At 37.4% G+C, this 19,207-nt stretch overlaps 1 protein-coding gene and 1 long non-coding RNA gene across 2 annotated transcripts; one reads left to right on the top strand and one right to left on the bottom strand.

Annotated features, from left to right (window-relative positions):
* Positions 1-4,431: 4,431 nt before the first annotated feature.
* LOC311280784 lies at positions 4,432-4,838 on the bottom strand. Its single transcript, XR_014625728.1, has 3 exons — positions 4,753-4,838; positions 4,595-4,665; positions 4,432-4,455 (listed from the first exon to the last, which is right to left on the bottom strand). It is a non-coding gene; the product is annotated as an uncharacterized lncRNA (long non-coding RNA).
* A 5,248-nt stretch (positions 4,839-10,086) lies between these two features.
* neurl1ab (neuralized E3 ubiquitin protein ligase 1Ab) lies at positions 10,087-19,047 on the top strand. Its single transcript, XM_084393219.1, has 6 exons — positions 10,087-10,251; positions 13,105-13,313; positions 13,649-13,970; positions 17,042-17,671; positions 17,928-18,083; positions 18,182-19,047. Exons 1-6 carry the CDS (start codon positions 10,221-10,223, stop codon positions 18,415-18,417), a joined length of 1,584 nt encoding a protein of 527 aa, XP_084249345.1. The 5' UTR covers positions 10,087-10,220; the 3' UTR covers positions 18,418-19,047.
* Positions 19,048-19,207: the final 160 nt, after the last annotated feature.

A 19,207-nucleotide genomic window follows, 5' to 3' on the forward strand; every position in this document is an offset into this window, starting at 1 on the left:
AAGATGCCGCTGCGGTGGTGGAGTCCATGCAGGAGGAGTATGGGGTGAGATTTCGGTCACAATTCTGCGCGCGCAAGATCACATTTTGAGCGTGGAAAAGGGCATTTCGCACGCGCGTGAACTGAGTTTTGCGGAGAAATGTTCGTCTCGCAGATAAGAAAATATTGCGAGCGAACGAAAATCAATTTTGCATTTAAAATAAGTATTTGGATGTGCGCGGACGTTCTCTTTCGCGTGTGCAAAGTTTCACTTTCTTGCTCCTTTCAAACCAGCCGTGAGCGCTCTCTAAGCGCAGACGGCTCGCTTGCTCAACACAACCCAGCGTTACAATATGCCATAATTCCAGCCAATCAGAGATGAGACTGCTAAATTCTGATTGGCTGGCTTGAAAACCAATCACAAGACTCCCTGCATCACCTACTGCGGATTCAGAGAACTAGTGCAGTTGAGAGTAAAGTTGGCAGTAAATTCACAGATTCGAACTTCCCGGGTCAATAACTCGTGAGCTAAACGTTGTTACTGCACAAATGACACCTCTTTTTAATCGTAGTAATGTAGACAAGCAGCTACAACCTAATTTTCCTCCAAACGAGCTTTCCCTCGCAGTGGACAAAATACATTGATCTCTATGCGCAGGCGGCAGCGAGACAGATCCGAAGGGACCGTCTGCAAAGTGCAAAACCCGAAAAGCGTTACTACGAAAACAGTCAATAACTTCACTGTCACACACTGTAGTGTCATCAAATTCAGGTCACACATCACTGCTGTCCTGATGGTTATACTACAACACTTATTTTGTATAAATATCGTTTTGCATATTCTTTATGATTATTATTTATGAAAAATATTCAATAATTTCACTGTAATTCACTGTATTGTTGGATCACTGCTGTCCTGATGGTTATACAACAACGCTTATTTTGGGAAAAATATAGATTTTAAATTGTACTATTGTAAATGTAGAAGTTTTATGATTTTTATGAAAAATATTCAAAAATTTCACTGTAATTGACTGTATTGTTGCCAAATTCAGTTCGCACATCACTGCTGTCCTGAAGGTTATACAACAACACTTATTTTGGTAAAATATATATTTTAAATTGTATATACAATTGTACTGTAAATGTATAATTTTTATGAGCATATTCAATAACTTCACTGTAATTCACTGTATTGTTGCCTAATTTAGTTCACACATCACTGCTGTCCTGAAGGTTATACTACAACACTTATTTTGGGAAAATATATATTTTAAATTTTAAACAATTGTAAATGTATAATTTTTGTGATTTTTATGAAACATATCTTTACTGTAATTCACTGTATTGTTGCTAAATTCAGTTCACACATCACTGCTGTCCTGATGGTTATACATCAATCGAATCTGTGAATTTACTGCAACTTTACTCAACTGCACTAGTTCTCTTCCGACAAACATTACTTTTCTGCACTGTAAACCCTAATAAGTTGAGACTACTCAAATGATTTGAGGAAAGTGATTCCCTCAGTTCAATTGAGTAATGGGGAAATTGACAACTCAATTTAATTGAGTTGGCCTAATATGGTCGCTTCATTGAAGTAACTCAATCATTTAAGTTATCTGTACTTAATGTTTAACTATAGATAACTTAAATGTTTAAGTACATATAACTTAAAAAGGCAAAGACTAAACTCAAACTTTCCTGTTTATACAGTATATCGTTTCCTTGTATTAAATCATTAAAACAAGTATTGTTTTTCACATCAACCACTTTATTAGGTTTATACAGCATTTACATTAATTTAACAGAAACATTTCTCATAACAATATGCTCATATTTTTAAGACACACAAACATAAAAATTTAGTGTTTTAACAGTAAGCTCATATTTTTAAAAGACAAACAAAATCATAAGCAAATTTTTTAGTTGCATTTTTTTAAAGACAAACAAAATAAGCTAATTTCTAACACATTTAACACAAACATCAAATAAGCAATTTTTAGGTCACATTTTTAAAAGACACATGAACAAAATCATAAGCTAATTTTTAACAGTTGCATTTTTAAAAGACACATGAACAACAAAATAAGCTAATTTCTAACACAAACATCAAAATCATAAGCTAATTTTTAAGTGACATTGTTAAAAGACAAACAAAATAAGCTCATTTCTAACAGTCACATTTTTAAGGCACACAGACATCAAAATCGTAAGCTCATTTTTTAAACACATTGCAAGGAACTGACACATCTACCAAAAATACGTTTTTTTTAAGGGATGTCTGTAGTCGTTCCACAAAATCGTGCAACAAATTTCAGTGTTCTGTCATCGAGAAAATTACATCGCCCCCTAGAAAAAGCCGTTGCATTCTGCTGGTAAAAGTCTTACTGGCCGCTGCATCATATTTTATTTTTTGTTGAATGCATGTGCTGATCACGTTTTCTCCATTTTAACCAAACAGATGGTTAGCCAAAGATTGTATTTTAGGCTGCAGGTCTTTCTGCCCCATGGAAAGGAGGATGCGTTGAATAAATTCAAATGTGTACTTTAGAGACTTTGGGTAATTCAGGTGTAAACTATAAATTAGCCCGAACAGAAGGCACATTGCTTCAGGAAGGTCATGCAGATTGTCCATCACCACTTTTCCCTCAATTACTATACCAATGGACAAGGGAGACAAATGCAGAGAGTTGAGGGGCTGAAGAGTCATCCCATCTTCCACTAGTACAATCCCCACTGGCACATCAAGATTAGAGCTGCGATCATCGGACATCTAGTGAAGATGAATAAACATTAAATTTAAATTAATTCACATGCATGTAAGCTCATGTACATTTCAAAAGGTGCAACTTAACCTTAAGGGATAGTTCACCTAAAAATGAAAATTCTGTCATTAACAGGGTGTCTACAGATATAAACAAGTTAAATTTAAGACTTTTTAAGACATTTTTAATGCCACTTTGAATGAAATTTAAGACCAAACCTTTGATGGAAATACACATTATATTGCATGCGTATATGTAATATTTAACCTAAGTAAGTAATTGAAATAATTTTATATTCATTACTTGTTTATTGAACTAAAATCAATGTAACATTTGCAATCGTGAGAATATTCAGCAAAATAGCTCCTGTCATGTTATGTTACTCAAAATGTCAAATGCCGGCTCAAAATGAGGCGGAGGTGGTAAAATCCTAATAATGTATTTTAATAATGAGATATTTAAATTTGTATTTTTTGTAGATCATCATATAGCCAAATGTGTTTCCCACATTATTTTTGTTGGTGGAGCTTGGTACCTCTAGGGGAGTCCGGGGCGGCAAATAAATTTTGTACATTTTAAAGATAAATTCATTAATCTGGTGCACTTTGAGTCACCCGAATCCACTGTTAAAAATAGATAATCCACCCGCAAATCACCCATATTCTTTGATTTAGATATCTGCATCTGATCATCACATTACAATTATTCAAATTCTCAGTATTAAGCATGACAATATGGTAACATATCACACTGAAGTAGGCTGATGTAAAATGAACATTTATTTAAAATAAAAGTTCTTCTTTTGGCAAAATTACATTTCCTTAATAGCCTAAAAGGAGACTTTACTCCCTTCAAGCTTAAATTGTCAATGTTTCATTACATCACTTGCAAGTGACATTTCCAGCTGGCGTAACGTTATATTATTGTGGAAGTTTTAAAGAATGCTCCCTGCATAATAGTCCATTGGCGCGTTTGACCAATTTGTCAATTTGAGACCCGCCCTCCTTAGTTACTGTCGCTATGTCCGACAAGCTAGGCCGTTCTCACGCGGCCACACTATGTTCTCACGCAGTGAAAAATAGGCTACATCGCGGGGCAGAGAGGACACTGACAACACGCTGACAGACAGTACAGACCAGGTTACTTTTCGGTTACGTTTGATATTAAACATATTAAACAAAGTCTCACCTTTCAAATTTGGTCATTTTTTAAAAGAAATTAAAACAATAAATACCGTTTTGTGGCTCTTTAATGTGTCATGACAGATCGCTGTAGAGCATCAGTTAAAGCTGCTCGTGAACCGATCATCTCTTCCTTCTAGTTAATTTATAGCCTCAAATAAACATGAACAAACATAAGAAGAAATGTTGTTTTAACCACGGAAAGACGTCAGTACACTCCGTTTTTCAAGTTCAAATCCTCCCATGTTAATCTACTATCCTGACTGCTTTGTCGGACAAAATGGCGGATGGCGAAGTATGATTGGTCAGATCACCTGTCAATCAAGCTCCCTGCGAAGGGTCAAACTTAACCGCATTTATACCTTGTCCATCCGTATAAAATAAAACCTTTTACAGGCAATAAAGTACAATTTACAGGTGTGTTATACATTAACTTACATGCTAACGTTAACTCCGTGGGCCTAGGCTATAACGTACGACTCTCTCCCCCTCCGCGCCTGATTTATGACCGCCTGCCTGATAGTGCCGCTGGGGGAGGATAATAGGAAATACAGCGGGAAAGTTAGCACTAAATGTTCTTACAGAAAGTTAGTAGCTCAACCGTGTTTACAACTCGCAAATTATCTAAAAATAAGCAAAATGTACGTATATTTTAAAATTAACTTACCACTGAGTGTAGTCTGAGTCTTTCACGACGACTCTCTTCCCGCTTGCTTTACTGCCTGTCTGCTTGAACCGCTTGCCGGAGTAAAACGGGGAAAAAACATTAGAATAAAACGTGTAAGGCAATTACGATAAATGTGTTTAAATCTCTAACTTACTTACCTATTTAACTTTATTTCAGAAAACTGCAAGTGCCTCGAGAGGACTGCTGCTGCGTCGTCACACCAGAGCCGTTAAACATTCAGCACGACAAAAACAATATTTTACCGCCTTGCGTTATATCGACCAATCAGCGCGGTTGTCAAGGCAGAATTTCAAGCGCAACCAATCATTTTAAACAGAGACATAGCTAATAATTTAAATGAATTGAAATGTTGAGCTTACAACACTTAAAATATTAATTAGAAAGATTTCTGCTGCCAAATGAGTAAGTTAAGCAGACCTGTTTAAGTTTTGATGGCAAAACTTTTTATTTTAAGTAATGTCAAGTACTGATAACTTGATATCTTTAGTATGGACAACATTGGGGTTTACAGTGTGGTCCCTTTTGTACAAACACAATTTTTCTCCCAGTATAGGTGTTTTATATGGAACAATAGTAATATCATTCATAATAAAAAATCTTTGTACATGGAGAATTGGGTCCAACACAACATTTTAATTGTTAGCCAACTAATTGACAAAAATGGGCAATTTTACACCTACCCTAATTTTATTTCAAAATATGGTTTATTTGTAAATGAAAAAGAATTTAACAAAGTAATTAAGGCTATTCCTAATGGCATACTAATATTAAAAAAAAAATTTCAGATGTAGATATCAATAATACATCTTTACAAAATCCTCAACTCTTTGTAAATGGTCTCTCTTTATTTGATAAAGGTTTTAATAACAACTTTATAAGAAACTCCTTTAATGTTGGATCCAGTCCTCCATGTAAATCAAAGTGGCTTAAACCTTATTGTATATATTGGCGCAACATTTGGACTATGCCCTATAAGTTTATTATTTCTAATAAAGTCAAAGAAGTAATGTACAAAATTATTCATAGATGCTATCCTGTAAATGCAACCATTAGTAGATATATTCACGCTGATAAGTGCACTTTTTGTAACACATCACTTGAAGACAGAAAAAGGGCAATATAAAAATAAATGTTCAATTTCTTTTTGGACTGACTTTAAAATAGATATGACAAAAAAAATTGAACAGATGTCTTGATTTAGACCCTCATGACATTTTACTTTGTTTCCAAAACCCTTTTTTTTTTCTGAAAAACAAAATAATATAATTAATCTTTTTATCATTTTGGCGAAATTTTATATTCATAAGACAAGAATAACTCAAAAGAAAACCTCCTACGGTATATTGCCTTCTATAACACTGATCTAACAATAGCCTATATTTTGAAACTCTTTCAAACATGAGATCACAAAATAAAAAGCTTATAAAAACAATACAAATATTAAAGCTTTTCAAATACATATAAATGCCCTGATATTTTATACTTATATTTTTGTATTTGTTCTTATGTTTATGTTTATTTTATAATAATAATAATTATTATTATTATTATTTTATTTTTTTGGTAAAATATTTTGAGCTGTATTGTCAATACTTTGTAACCATTTTGTTTTGTTTTTTTGCATTGTACTGAAATGTTTTTGTATTTGAACTGACTAAATAAAAAAAAAATTAAAAAAAATAGTTCTCTTCCGCAGTAGGTGATGCAGGGAGTCTTGTGATTGGTTTTCAAGCCAGCCAATCAGAATTTAGCAGTCTCATCTCTGATTGGCTGGAATTATGGCATATTGTAACGCTGGGTTGTGTTGAGCAAGCGAGCCGTCTGCGCTTAGAGAGCGCTCACGGCTGAAAGGAGCAAGAAAGTGAAACTTTGTGTAACCCCTCTCACCCGGGTCCTTCACACCCCGCTCCGTGCGGGTCTCGAACCCGGGTCTCCGGCATGAGAGTCAGGCACTCTAACAAGGAGGCTAAAGACTGCAGCCTCTAGCGTCTGTCGCTAGAGCGCCAATTGAGATCAGAGGAGTGAGGTTTACTCGCACAGCAACTACTAGCTGGCCTCCGTTACACTCACCCCCCTAAACCTCACTCCCATCCGGGTCACGGCACCAATGTAACCCCTCTCACCCGGGTCCTTCACACCCCGCTCCGTGCGGGTCTCGAACCCGGGTCTCCGGCATGAGAGTCAGGCACTCTAACAAGGAGGCTAAAGACTGCAGCCTCTAGCGTCTGTCGCTAGAGCGCCAATTGAGATCAGAGGAGTGAGGTTTACTCGCACAGCAACTACTAGCTGGCCTCCGTTACACTTGCACACGCGAAAGAGAACGTCCGCGCACATCCAAATACTTATTTTAAATGCAAAATTGATTTTCGTTCGCTCGCAATATTTTCTTATCTGCGAGACGAACATTTCTCCGCAAAACTCAGTTCACGCGCGTGCGAAATGCCCTTTTCCACGCTTAAAATGTGATCTTGCGCGCGCAGAATTGTGACCGAAATCTCACCCCATAGAGGAGCAGCGTTTGGCACTGCGTCGCTTTTCAGCGCGAGCTGTGTGGAGAAGCCCATTTCCACCTCTATTGCGTTGGAGAAGCAATCCCGCGTAAAATTCAGGTTGCACACTTGAGCTCCACTGGCGCCTAATTTCCAAGTCTGCTGGAAAGCTATGCAGTCCAGCAGTGCTGTTGCAGGGTTGGGCGATGTCCCCTAAATTGGCAGTTGACGATGTTTAAAACATCGCGATGGACGATGATATCGTCGGGGGGGGGGGGGGGTGGGGGTGGGGGGGGGGGGATGCTACAGAATCGCGCTGACCATCACGAAGAGAGAGAGAGAGTAGCTACTTCTGCTGTGTTTACGCCACGGGAATACTCGGCTTGGCATTTTGAAATATTTATATGTTTATTTGGCCGTTTAGGCTCGCAACCGAAGACAAAGACTATATTGTCCGTGTTGCGCTCGGAGCGCGCGCACAGCATCCTGTCAGTACAATTCAGGTCTCGCGCTTTTAATATTTCTTTTCAATATAAAGCACATCCTGCTCTTTTCTTTCTCATTCATTCATGTTTTATTATTAATAACTTTAAACAGAATCGTCAACTGAAATCTGCGCGGATTATCAACAATACGACACATTTATAGGACATAAAAGGTCTCTGCGGCAAAAGTGAAAGTACCAGCGGCCAGCGGGTGAAATGTTTCGAAATGTCTCTTTGAACAGTAAAACACCCGTTTCAATAAAAGGATATATTAAAGTTTATATAGCCTACTTCTACATTTTCGCTGCTGTTCTAAAATGATTTTCGCCATCACCTTAAACAAGCAGCAGCTGTAACTGTGCAGGAGCTGTAACTGTTAGGTTACCACAGAAACGTAAGCGGTTAGTTGATTGCTGTGGTGACTCGTGACACTCGCGAACAGCACGTCTTAATTTTTTTATCGTTCGTTGGTAAAGGGTGAGAGACCTTGCGAGCCACATGATTTTTGCCTAAGAGCCAGGTTCCTAACCACTGGTGTACACACGAACACGAACTGCCGTGAGACTGGGCTGGTCTCACAGGGTGGGGGCGTGGCATCACGATGGTGGCTCACCATCGTGATGTCGGTCAGCCATCACGATGGACGATGATATCGTCCATCGGCACAACCCTAACACTACACCAACGTACCCTCCTGACCACTGTACTAAATACAGATAAATCTACGCTAACTTGAAACTATCATAACTGATGCAATACTATGCGTGGTAGTTCGTACCAAGGGAGGGCGTGGTGGGCTGGAACCTGCTTACGTCACGTAGTACCGCTTACGTCACGCAGCACCGCAAACATCCAATAGGAAACTTAAACTGCAGTAGCCACCGTTCAACCTGAAGTGGGCAGCACTCAGACGTTTTTACACCATATATTGTAGAATTAAAACACTTTATACCCAAATGTCAATAAAGTTACTCGAATCAATGACCAGCACTAATAAAGCCCCATTCTTAGAGATCATTAACTAAAAAAAGTTGGTTTAGGGTTTAGTTACCCTTTAATTTTCAGTTCAAAACCTTACAAAACCATGTAGCTATAGAGATGTTATTGCAAGACCAGTCTAAAACCATGGCATGTTTGCATTTCATTTTTCAATTGCTCAGGTTTTTTTTTGTATATATATATATAATATTTTGCAGCATCCTTTGTTCAAATTTATATCGTATCTTGAAGTGAAATGTTTAATGTTGCATACTTGCACTTGCAGCAGGGTTATCTATAACATTTGGGTTCACAAGTTATCATTTCATTTATAGAGTATAGGCTACATTGCAAAAAGTGGTAACCTGATTTTGTAAGAATATTTTCTACTTGAGCTAACATTGATGTAACATTCTGTTATCAGATAAGTTTATTAACATTGATAAAACATTCTGTTGTCAGATAAGTTTATTAATGTGAATTACTTTTGAGTATAGTAAAATAATAATAACTGAATGTACATTTTTTACATGAAACACATTTTATTTGATTTATTCTTAGAGGTATTGGGGGTGGGGGCATTCTAGGTGTCAGTGTAGAAATTTTGTAGAATAAGCATGACGTCAGTATCATTAATGACTGTCCATATGGCAACGTGTCACACAGAAGTTTGTTTTTCTACAGAAGGAATATTCGTCGAATGGCCAATGCAGAAGGGTGAACTAATCTCTCCTGCTGCCAAAACTGAATTCAAACACTTTGTGGGTTCGTGTGCTTCGCTTGTTTGTTCATGCAATCATGATGAGCTTAAACAAGAAACTGAGTGATGATTAATGTGTTCTGTTCTTTTTGACCTTTCATAAGCTGCCATAGCCTATCAGCTACTTTATATACACAGAAAATGTCAGCAGGTATACACACACCCACTTACAGAATAATACGTGCCTACTGAATTCAATTAGATAATCATTATCATTTGAAGTGAAGCTGATTAGATCAAGACACATGTCAGACCATACCATGAGTCCCACTGTTATCTAAACATGTTTAGCCTACCTTTATTTTGTGATGCTAGAATGCAAGATATGCTTGTGGTCATGTCCACACTGTAATGGAAGATAAAAAATAATGTTACAATATCCAAGGCAACAGTAGCCTATGTCAAAGGGATCGTCAATCTCCACTTACCTCGTATTTTCAGCCTACTGAAACAACGAAGATAGTTATGCATACTGCTAGTGAAAGTAGGCTACTCTGGTACATTTTGTGTCAACTGTCATTTTATAGGCAGAAGAGAAAATCATATAAAAACTGGATATGTATAAATACATAGCTATACTAGTCCGACTCTTACTATTAATCGGGTCATTCAAACGTTGCTTAGTAACTTTCGGAGAGCGTCTAGTCACGTAAGCTAATTCATTTTCATAATCCAATCCTTGACCAGTAGACCTCCCAAGCTCCGCCTCCTATGCTAATGAGAATCCGTTGAAGGGTCTTGCTGAATGGGAGCGCGTTTGCATGTGTACAGCCGCTGTACAATAACACACACCCGCGGAGTATAAATCTGACACATAGTGCGAGTTGCTTTATTTTTAAATGCAAAGCTGTTGAAGACGTTTTTCAGGATTTCATTGTGTGAACATCGCTGAAATGGGTGGGCAGGTTACCCGTACCGCTTTAGGTGAGTAGCCTAACAATGAAATATGCGTGCAATTCATAATTCTATAATGATTTCGAGGAAACTTTGTGAATTGATATATAGAGCATCTTAATTATTTTTCAGAATATTATATAAAGAAATATGGCTGCATTTTCCCAAATTATCTGAATGAAAATTTGTCATCTTCCTTACCTTATTGTTAGCCTACTTAGAAACGTGCTCTAAACAGAATACTTGTTGCTCAAATTCTTCTTATCAAAAAAGTGACTTTATTCTCTTCCGTTTCTCCAACATATTTCAGATGGTTTGATTTTCTGTCTGGGATAACTATTTGTAGGCTACTGTCGATCAATAGGCTACCGATCAACAGTTTGTCTTTCAGGGAGTATTGTTTATATATATATATATATATATATATATATATATATATATATATATATATATATATATATATAAACTAATTATAATTATACAGATTAACTCTAATCCAAACCTTAAAAGAATACGTTTTGATATTTTTAATAATAATTAAAAACATTATTCACAGAGTTTTGAGCAATTTATACTATGTATGTCCCCAAATGGACTATTTTGTTCCCAGTTTTAGATATGTCTGTTGTATGTTTTGCTCTTTCTTGCTGTAAACAAGAAAAGTATGCATAATATACCATTTCAAGTTTATACCCACTTAGTAAACGAAGCTGACACTGAATCATCCTGACACTTAGGCCAGCTATTGCCTACAGCACTGAGAGAAAGAGTCCACACATATAATAGGATATGACATTATTATCAAGAGAAAATCCCTAACATCTCTTCGAACCAAGAGGAAAAATTAGGGATATTGGAATCTGTGATTAGTGATTATCTATCAAAAAAAAATCCAAATAATGTTTTGCTAACGTTACTATTAAGTTATAAAAAATTGTGTTTCTGAATGTTCCTGGATGTTCAAACATCTAGTTATTTAAATGTTTCAAAAATGTTTTTTCTTGGTTATGCAAATGTTAATGGAACATTCCATTTCATAATTTTGCAAACATATTGGGAATGTTACTTTTGAATGTTCTCTGAACAAAACTAAATGTTTCAGGTAAAAAATAAAACGTTCCATGAACAATGTATAAATAATATTTTTGTGCTAACATTATAGAGACCACATAACTTTGAACAAATGTTTCATTAACGTTACTGGATGATTTGTTCATAACTTTGAAAGAACCACGGCGTTAGTTCTGAGAACGTTCCCTGTTATCTGGGTAGCTTGTTGGCTGTGTGGGTCAGTTTTGCCCCCCAAAATATGGGGACATTTAGTGTTACGGGATAGAAAATATCGTTAGATCAGTAAAACAGAATGTAGTTTAAAAATCCACACCATGAAAACAAATATTGGTTTACGTGTATTTGTCATGACATAGCCTAGAGCTCAGACTCAGAATATTATTTCTATTTATGTCCCATTTGGCTGTGTGTGTGTGTGGGGGTGTGTGTCTTATGATTCTCTTATTAACACATACACAAATACACTCACATACACCTGCAACTACATTATCCTCATTTGCCCACACAGAGCTTATGTGTGGAAGTAGAAGTATGCAGAATCTGTCTCAACTAAAAGCTAAAGACCCACACCTAGTGAAATGTCAACAGCAGTTAATTAAAGAGAAAAATATCTCTGTAACAAGACTGTGTCCTTGACTTAATGCTTCGGAGAGGCCTGGGAAAATATGAAAGGGAGTTGAGGAGCAAGTGTTTGATCACAAGCCAGTTTCGTCTGTGAGAATCAATGTGCATCGCATTTGCTACTTTTAATGGCTGTTTATGTTTTTACTTATTTATTGTCTCATTCATCATCATGGAATTGCGTAAGACCATCTACTATCCCAGAATTGTTTATCACTGCATTTGATCACTCAACTACAATACCAGACACTACATTGTGCCTTTATACCGCATGCACAGCACTTTAGAATGCATTATTCTGATTGGCTGACTGACATTCTAAGCTGTTTATATATATATTTTAAATAACTACACGGTATGGAGTAGTTCTAAAACTGATCGTATTACAATTCTAAATCACAGCAAATTATTTCAGTTATTTAAAATGGCAATCCTGTATTTATTAGTTTATTTATTTGTTTGTTTGTTTGTTTTTGTTTTTATTCAGTTCAGTAATTATGGGTTTGACAAAAAATTATTTGAGCAACATGTTTATATATTTACATATTTCACTAAAAGTATATGTAAAAGTATATATATATATAGCAGCAATAGCTGGTAATTATACCGTTATAATGTAACTCAGTAGACAACTATATACTGATAAACACTTTTAGTTGAAAACGATGACATTCTTTACTGGTGACTTGCTTAATTTTTAACACATTCAAACTGCTTTCATTCTCAAACATTACAATTGTGACAAAACCTCAGATTAGCCAGCTATAACTTTGCCCTGGTCAAATGTTTAAATAATGAGAGTTCATGACAGCAATGTTCAGTAAACCAAAGCTTGCAAGGCATAAAATCAAATGTATGATCAAAGAATGAAGTAGTCTGATGTTGAGTTGAGATGTCTTTCCAATGTGTAAGTATTTGTGTGTGTGTAGACATAACCTCATTTTTGGCAGCCTGAATAGCAGAAACCTGCGTTCTTTCTCTCTCTCTATCTCTGTGTCTCTTTTGTTGTCTCTGTTCTTGATAAAGATTTTCATTCAGAGATAGCCACTGTGATCTCTAAACACAGCACAAAGCTCTTAAGTAATAACAGTAGCTAGTCAGAATTTACACTGTTGTGAGTGCCTATAGGCAATACATATATATATTTGGAAGCAATTTAACTTTCTTTTCTTCTTTTTGTCCATCTCTCAGATGGCGAAACACTTCACTGCCACCCCTTGAAGGCGAGCATATACCCACAGATGCCAGCCCTCCTGCCGCTCTCTTTCCATGCCAACACTAAAGGCTCTCAGATCGTGATGGACAAGACACAGCGCAGCGTGCGCCGAATTGCCAGCTTCTGCAATGCCATCACCTTCACCAACCGGCCAATCAGAATCTACGAGCAGGTCAGGCTAAAGGTATGGTAACCTAACTCTCACCCGTTTCCAGATTCCGTCCTGTGTGGTCCCAAAATAGCCCTCACATATCCCTCCTTCATATCACTCCATCTCAAACTTTCCCGACGAAGGGAAAACAGAAAGAGAATGCTAGAAATGCTAACATGTGAGGTTGTGCCGTTATCTTGTTCTGGTGAATGTTCTCAAGAATCCGTTTCTGATAAATGCTTCTGCTGGTCTCTTTTTATAGCATCACGCAATAACTTTTATCAGAGTTTTTTTGTAAATATTGTTTTAAAAATGTGTCATTTGAGCTAACTTCCTCGGTTTCTCTGACTTTTGGCCTCTTCTTTTAGATCACAAAGAGACAGGGATGTTGGAGTGGTGCCCTGCGAGTGGGTTTCAGTACGGTGGACCCGTCAGACTTGTGTTCAACGTGGCTGCCGCGGTTCGCCTGCCCGGATCTGGTCAGCGAGAGGGGATTTTGGGCCCGAGCACTTCCTGAGGAACAATGCGAAGAAGGAACCATTCTTTCCTTCTGGTTGGATAACACAGGACGAGTGTTTTACCGGGTTAACGGCGGCTGTCCGATCTTCTTCTTCAGCGGTGTCCCTGCCGGAGAGCCGGTATGGGCGGTCATTGACGTTTACGGGCTGACACGTGGAGTGCAGCTACTTGGTGAGTTCGCATTTCTCTTATATGAAATATCAAGCTTCAAGAATTTGTCCCGTCAAGTTCTAAACCAAGAAGTCATCAAACTGCCTGAAGCTGGTTTGTCTGTGAAATAACTCTCTACGCAGATCAGATGATGTGCCATTCAGAGTTTGCTCCAAGTGGAATTGCTGAGCTCCAGGTCGGCGTGTAATGTGGGCCAGTATCTGAGCTGCGCTTCACTGAGCTCGTGCTGATCGCTTGATGAGTTGCAAAGTTCACAGAGGCCGGTTTGTTTTCGCTGTGCCGAGCACATTTAAACAATTTAAATTCACAACATTTAAAAATAGAATCCTAGATTTATACACTCTTATCCTAATTACAAAAACTGCCCAATGGAAAAAAGATTGGAGAGATTGGAATGTTGCCTAGCAACACTTTCGCTTCAAAAATGAAAAACGTATGCTGGGGAATTCCAGAATGCTGGCAGAGTGAGAAAAAAACTATTTGTGTTGAACAAAATCAATCAAACTCAAAGTTATTCCATTCATAATTCTGTTTTATTGAGATTCTGTGGAAACAATGTCAGGTTTAATTAAGCCAATTATGCATTCAGTGAGACATTGAGAAGAATTATGCCTGAAACTTTATTTATTTGTTAATGACTTTGTAAATGCATGCAGATTCAGAATACAGTTGTTTTTGTTGTTTGGTATTATTAATCAGCAGTTTTCTTCACCTAAAAAACTGATTGGGAGCTGTTAAAGGTTAACAGTGTTTGAAAAGTGACTTTATCATATGTTAAAGTAGTTAAACTACTGTTAAACTACCATTTTGCAAAATGACTTTTCTTTTAGTTGTAATAGAATACCACCAATGCACAAAATGTACACTAAATATTATCTTGCTTCATTAAATCTGACATTATTTTGTGTATCGCTATCAAAAGACGACATAAAAAAAGAGGTTGATATGCCGTTTAAAAGTTTAGAGTCAGTAAGGTTTTTTATATTTATTTATTTGCTCACCAAGGCTGCATGTATTTGATTAGTAACAGTAATGTTGTGAAATATTATTACAATGTAAAATAAACTGTTTTCTATTTCTGTATTGTTTTGAAAAGAGCTGAGCTACTGTCACAATACAAAAAAATGAACTTAATTTAGTAGCAATTTTACTTTTAGTTAGTCACTGCCCTACACTGTTTTTGACAATTTAAGTACTTTTTTGATCTCTCTCTCTCTCTCTCTCTCTCTCTCTCTCTCGCTCTCTCTCTCTCTCTCTCTCTCTCTTACGTTTGAGTAAAAATAGTCAATGTTTCCACAGAGTCAGATAGCAGTATGTCTTGCAGCGGGAAGTGGGTGTGTTCACCAGCATAGACAGTGTGTGTGTGTGTGTGTGTGTGTGTGTGTGTGTGTGTGTGTGTGTGTGTGTGTGTGTGTGTGTGTGTGTGTGTGTGTGTGTGTGTGTGTGTGTGTGTGTGTGTGTATGTGTGTGTGTGTGTGTGTGTGTGTGTTGATATCAGGGGTCAGTATTGGTGTAACATCAGTTAACCTTTGGGACAGCTAGACTATTTTAACCTTCATTATATAACCTGATCTCAGCTTTAAAAACGTACAAGACACATGCAAATAAACACAAACATCAAGCCATATTTTGTTTCTGTTATCCAGCTAGCAACATCCTCTATGTGTATTCAAACTTATTTTCAGTTGCACTTTGCCTCTGTATAAATAGACAGACATAGTTGGTTTATAGATGAACCATCCTCAAGCAATCCGCACGCACTGTGCTCTCTCACATTACCTCTGCCGCTTCCAAAATGTGTTTATTGTCAGATGGCCAGATGCTGTGACTAAAATCGCCTCCTGTTTTTACTAATGCAGATCACACCACATCTGGCATTTTGTTAAAGTGTTTTAATTCTAGATGGAAGGTCCCTTGTTTGCCTCCTTCCTTTTGCTCTTCCGTTTCATGACCCCAGTGTCACTGAAGCTTCCATGTCTTAATAATTCCTGTTCAGACTAGTCAGCGTCAGCTGAAGGCACTTCAGTGGATGGTAGCGACGTCAAGCCCGGAAACTAAAAACAACCCAGAGAGGAATATCTACTGCGTCTGAGGACGTTTCTGCTGATGCGACTGCTGTGAAAGTTATAGCAGACCAGTAATTTCCATCACTGTAGCTCTGGTGTTCTCATCAGCGGCTGTTCACCGTGGATGGCCAATGGCAAAGTTCTTACTGACTGAGGTCAAAATGAAAAACCACCCAGTGCAATTATACTGATGTTACTGATTACAGGTTACATGAGCAATAGAGTTTTACAATATATGAAGAAAATATGAATTGTGCTTACCCATGCAAAACATACTGCCACAGTGCTAGGGTGTTGTCTTGGATGGTCATTATTATTATTTTCAATGTTGAAAATAGTTGTGCTGCTCAATATTTTGGTGGAAACCATGATACCTTCTTTTCCAGGATTCTATGATGAATAGAAAGTTCAAAACAACAGTTTTTGTAGCAATGTAAAAGTTGCTTTTGATCAATTGAATGCATTCTTGCTAAATAAAAGTATCAATTTCTGTTGTAAAAAAAGAAAGAAAATCTTAATACCAAGTTCTGGCATGACAGATGGTAGCGTTTTCAGAAACCCTCCACCTTCCCCAGCTCCACCTGTATAGATCTGCTTCAGGGGTTATTTCATGTAGGCCTATGTTACATGTGCAGCAGCAGCATGTCTTATATGCTCACAGCAGTATGTCTGTGAATGTATTGGCAGTAGCAAGTCTCTGTATACTTGTTCTGCAGCAGCAGCAGTGTAGCAGATCTATTTCGCAAAGACCAAATACATTAACATTGCCATATCCATTACCATTACCATGCCAATACCTCCAAAAGTTGTCACGGCAGAACTGGCGTTCAATTTTTGAACGGTAGTGTATGTAACAATAGGAGAAACGAGAGTGGAATTGTGGTTGCTAGGGTTTTCTGGTTGGTTGCTAGGCAGTTGCTTATTGGCTCATGTCCCTTGTAAGTGCAATCACTTAGAATAATAGCATGATTCTGATTTTAAATGCAGTGTGTGTTTGTTTTACAGACAGCAAGATTGTGCCAGCTGAATATCTCTGCCCTGCTTTGACTCATGAAGGGATGGATGACTGGCATCTGTCAAGCAACTGCTCTGAGCTTGATCTCCAGGACGGTCTGCCATCTTTCTCAAGCTCTCCAAACGCCCTCAACTCAGTGCTGTCACGTCATCTGAACGATGACTTGCATTTTCACTGTGTCCATGGCAACGGTCTGCGTCTGCTGACTGAACACATAGCGGTGCGTTATTATAACAGACGTGAGGATTGTGCTCTGGTGTTCACGCATCGACCATTGCGCTGTGGAGAGTGTGTGTTTCTAAAGGTCTCGTTGAGGTCATCTGCCCTGAATGGATTTTTGTCTTACGGATTCACTTCCTGTAACCCGGCCCATATTAACCCAAAGCACCTGCCGGTCAATCCAGACGATCTGCTGGACCGCAAAGAATTTTGGGCTTTTAGCTGCCTGACTTCACCACTTGTGGGCGGGGATATCATCGGTTTCCGGGCAACTGCAGAAGGGGAGGTGCTTGTGAGTCATAATGGAGGGAGAGCCTGTAGAGAGATGTGTGTAGATAATTCCACTCCTCTGTGGATGATCTTCGATTTACACACTCACATCAAGCAAATCAGCATACTAGGTAAAAAAGAAAGAAAGAAAATGCTCTGACATAATGTGAAGATGCTTGTTTTTTTTCCCCTTTAACTTTATAATAGATTTTTTATTATAATATAATAATTATTTTTTGTACTGAACAGCAGTCATGCATATATTTTATATATTTTATATAAATATAAACATGATTTGCTTAAAATTATATATATATATATATATATATATATATATCATTTTATACAAATATTTTTTATTAATAATTTTTGTTTTGTTTTTTCTAGGCACATCCTTTGGTTACACTGCATCCAGTTCAGAAACACAGAGGTCCATCTTTAGTGATGCCAGTCACACCTCAGCCAATCAGAGACACAGAACAGCAGTCATGGGCTTTACTGACATCTTTCAGCTCCGCCCACAGAGCATCAGCAGTTCTGCAGGTGTGTTCCTGTCTCTCATTGTTATTCTTTTGTTGATTTACCAAATTCTTTAATGTTTTTCTCATTGTGGTTTTCTATGTGGTTGTTGTGGTCACCAGGGACAACATTCAGTTCACTGTACTCAGAATCTCCAAATACCCCATCATGCTGTGCGATTACTGGTGAGGAGTGTTTAATTTGCTGTGAGAGGGCAGTGGACTCAGTGCTGTACGCGTGCGGACACATGTGTGTGTGCTCAGTGTGTGGTGGCAAGCTGACGGAGATGTCAAACCCGTGTTGCCCCATGTGTCGCAGCCCAATCAGAGACATCATCAAAATTTACCGCAGCATTTAACCTGGCAACAAACAGGATCCCAGTACCTGGATGGTTCTGAAGAGGCCCTGAACAGGTCATTGTCCTTTTCCAAAAGGATTTCCCACATGTCCATTTAAAAGGCTGCTTGTTTGAGCTCTGCAAGGAAGAGGCACTAAATGGCTGCTTAAAACGACTTACCAAAAATGCAGAGAAAACCCAGAAGTGACTGTGCAAATGCGAATGGCACAACATTAATACATGACATTAATACAATCTCAGATTCTATAAATCATAAATCTTATGGCTAGATGTGCACAATGGAAAGTCAAGGTATAATGAGACTGATTCTGATTTTCAGTTTGATAATGTCCTAGTAACTTTCAAAACTTTTCACATGTTTTTTTCAGTGTTTGTTCCCCCACCAACTATTCACATTTATCAGGAAATACATTTTTATTTGACTTGTATACTTTAAATCAATCCAGAGTCCGAATCTATCGCATTGTGGATTTGATCTGTTGCTAATTTTTTTATTTTTTTTCTGAAAAACATTAAACTGAAAAACTAGAAATGTTTTTAAATACCAAAGTAGACATTCACAATATTGCAAGTGCCAATAACCTTTATCTATGTTCATTGTGAAATAAAGCTATTACTTAAATGATATCCAACAACAGAGCTTGTTGTTATTTATTGTTACTGTGAATATATAAATATAATTATAGATTTTTTTTTTTTTTTTTAAGGTTTTTATTACGTGCAATTGTGTTTTTATTTTAAGCATTTGTAATCTGTATACACGCTTGTTTACCTAGTTTTTTGTGAAAAA

The sequence above is a fragment of the Rutilus rutilus genome (genome assembly GCF_951802725.1).
Source record: "Rutilus rutilus genome assembly, chromosome: 21".
Taxonomy (NCBI): Eukaryota; Metazoa; Chordata; class Actinopteri; order Cypriniformes; family Leuciscidae; genus Rutilus; species Rutilus rutilus.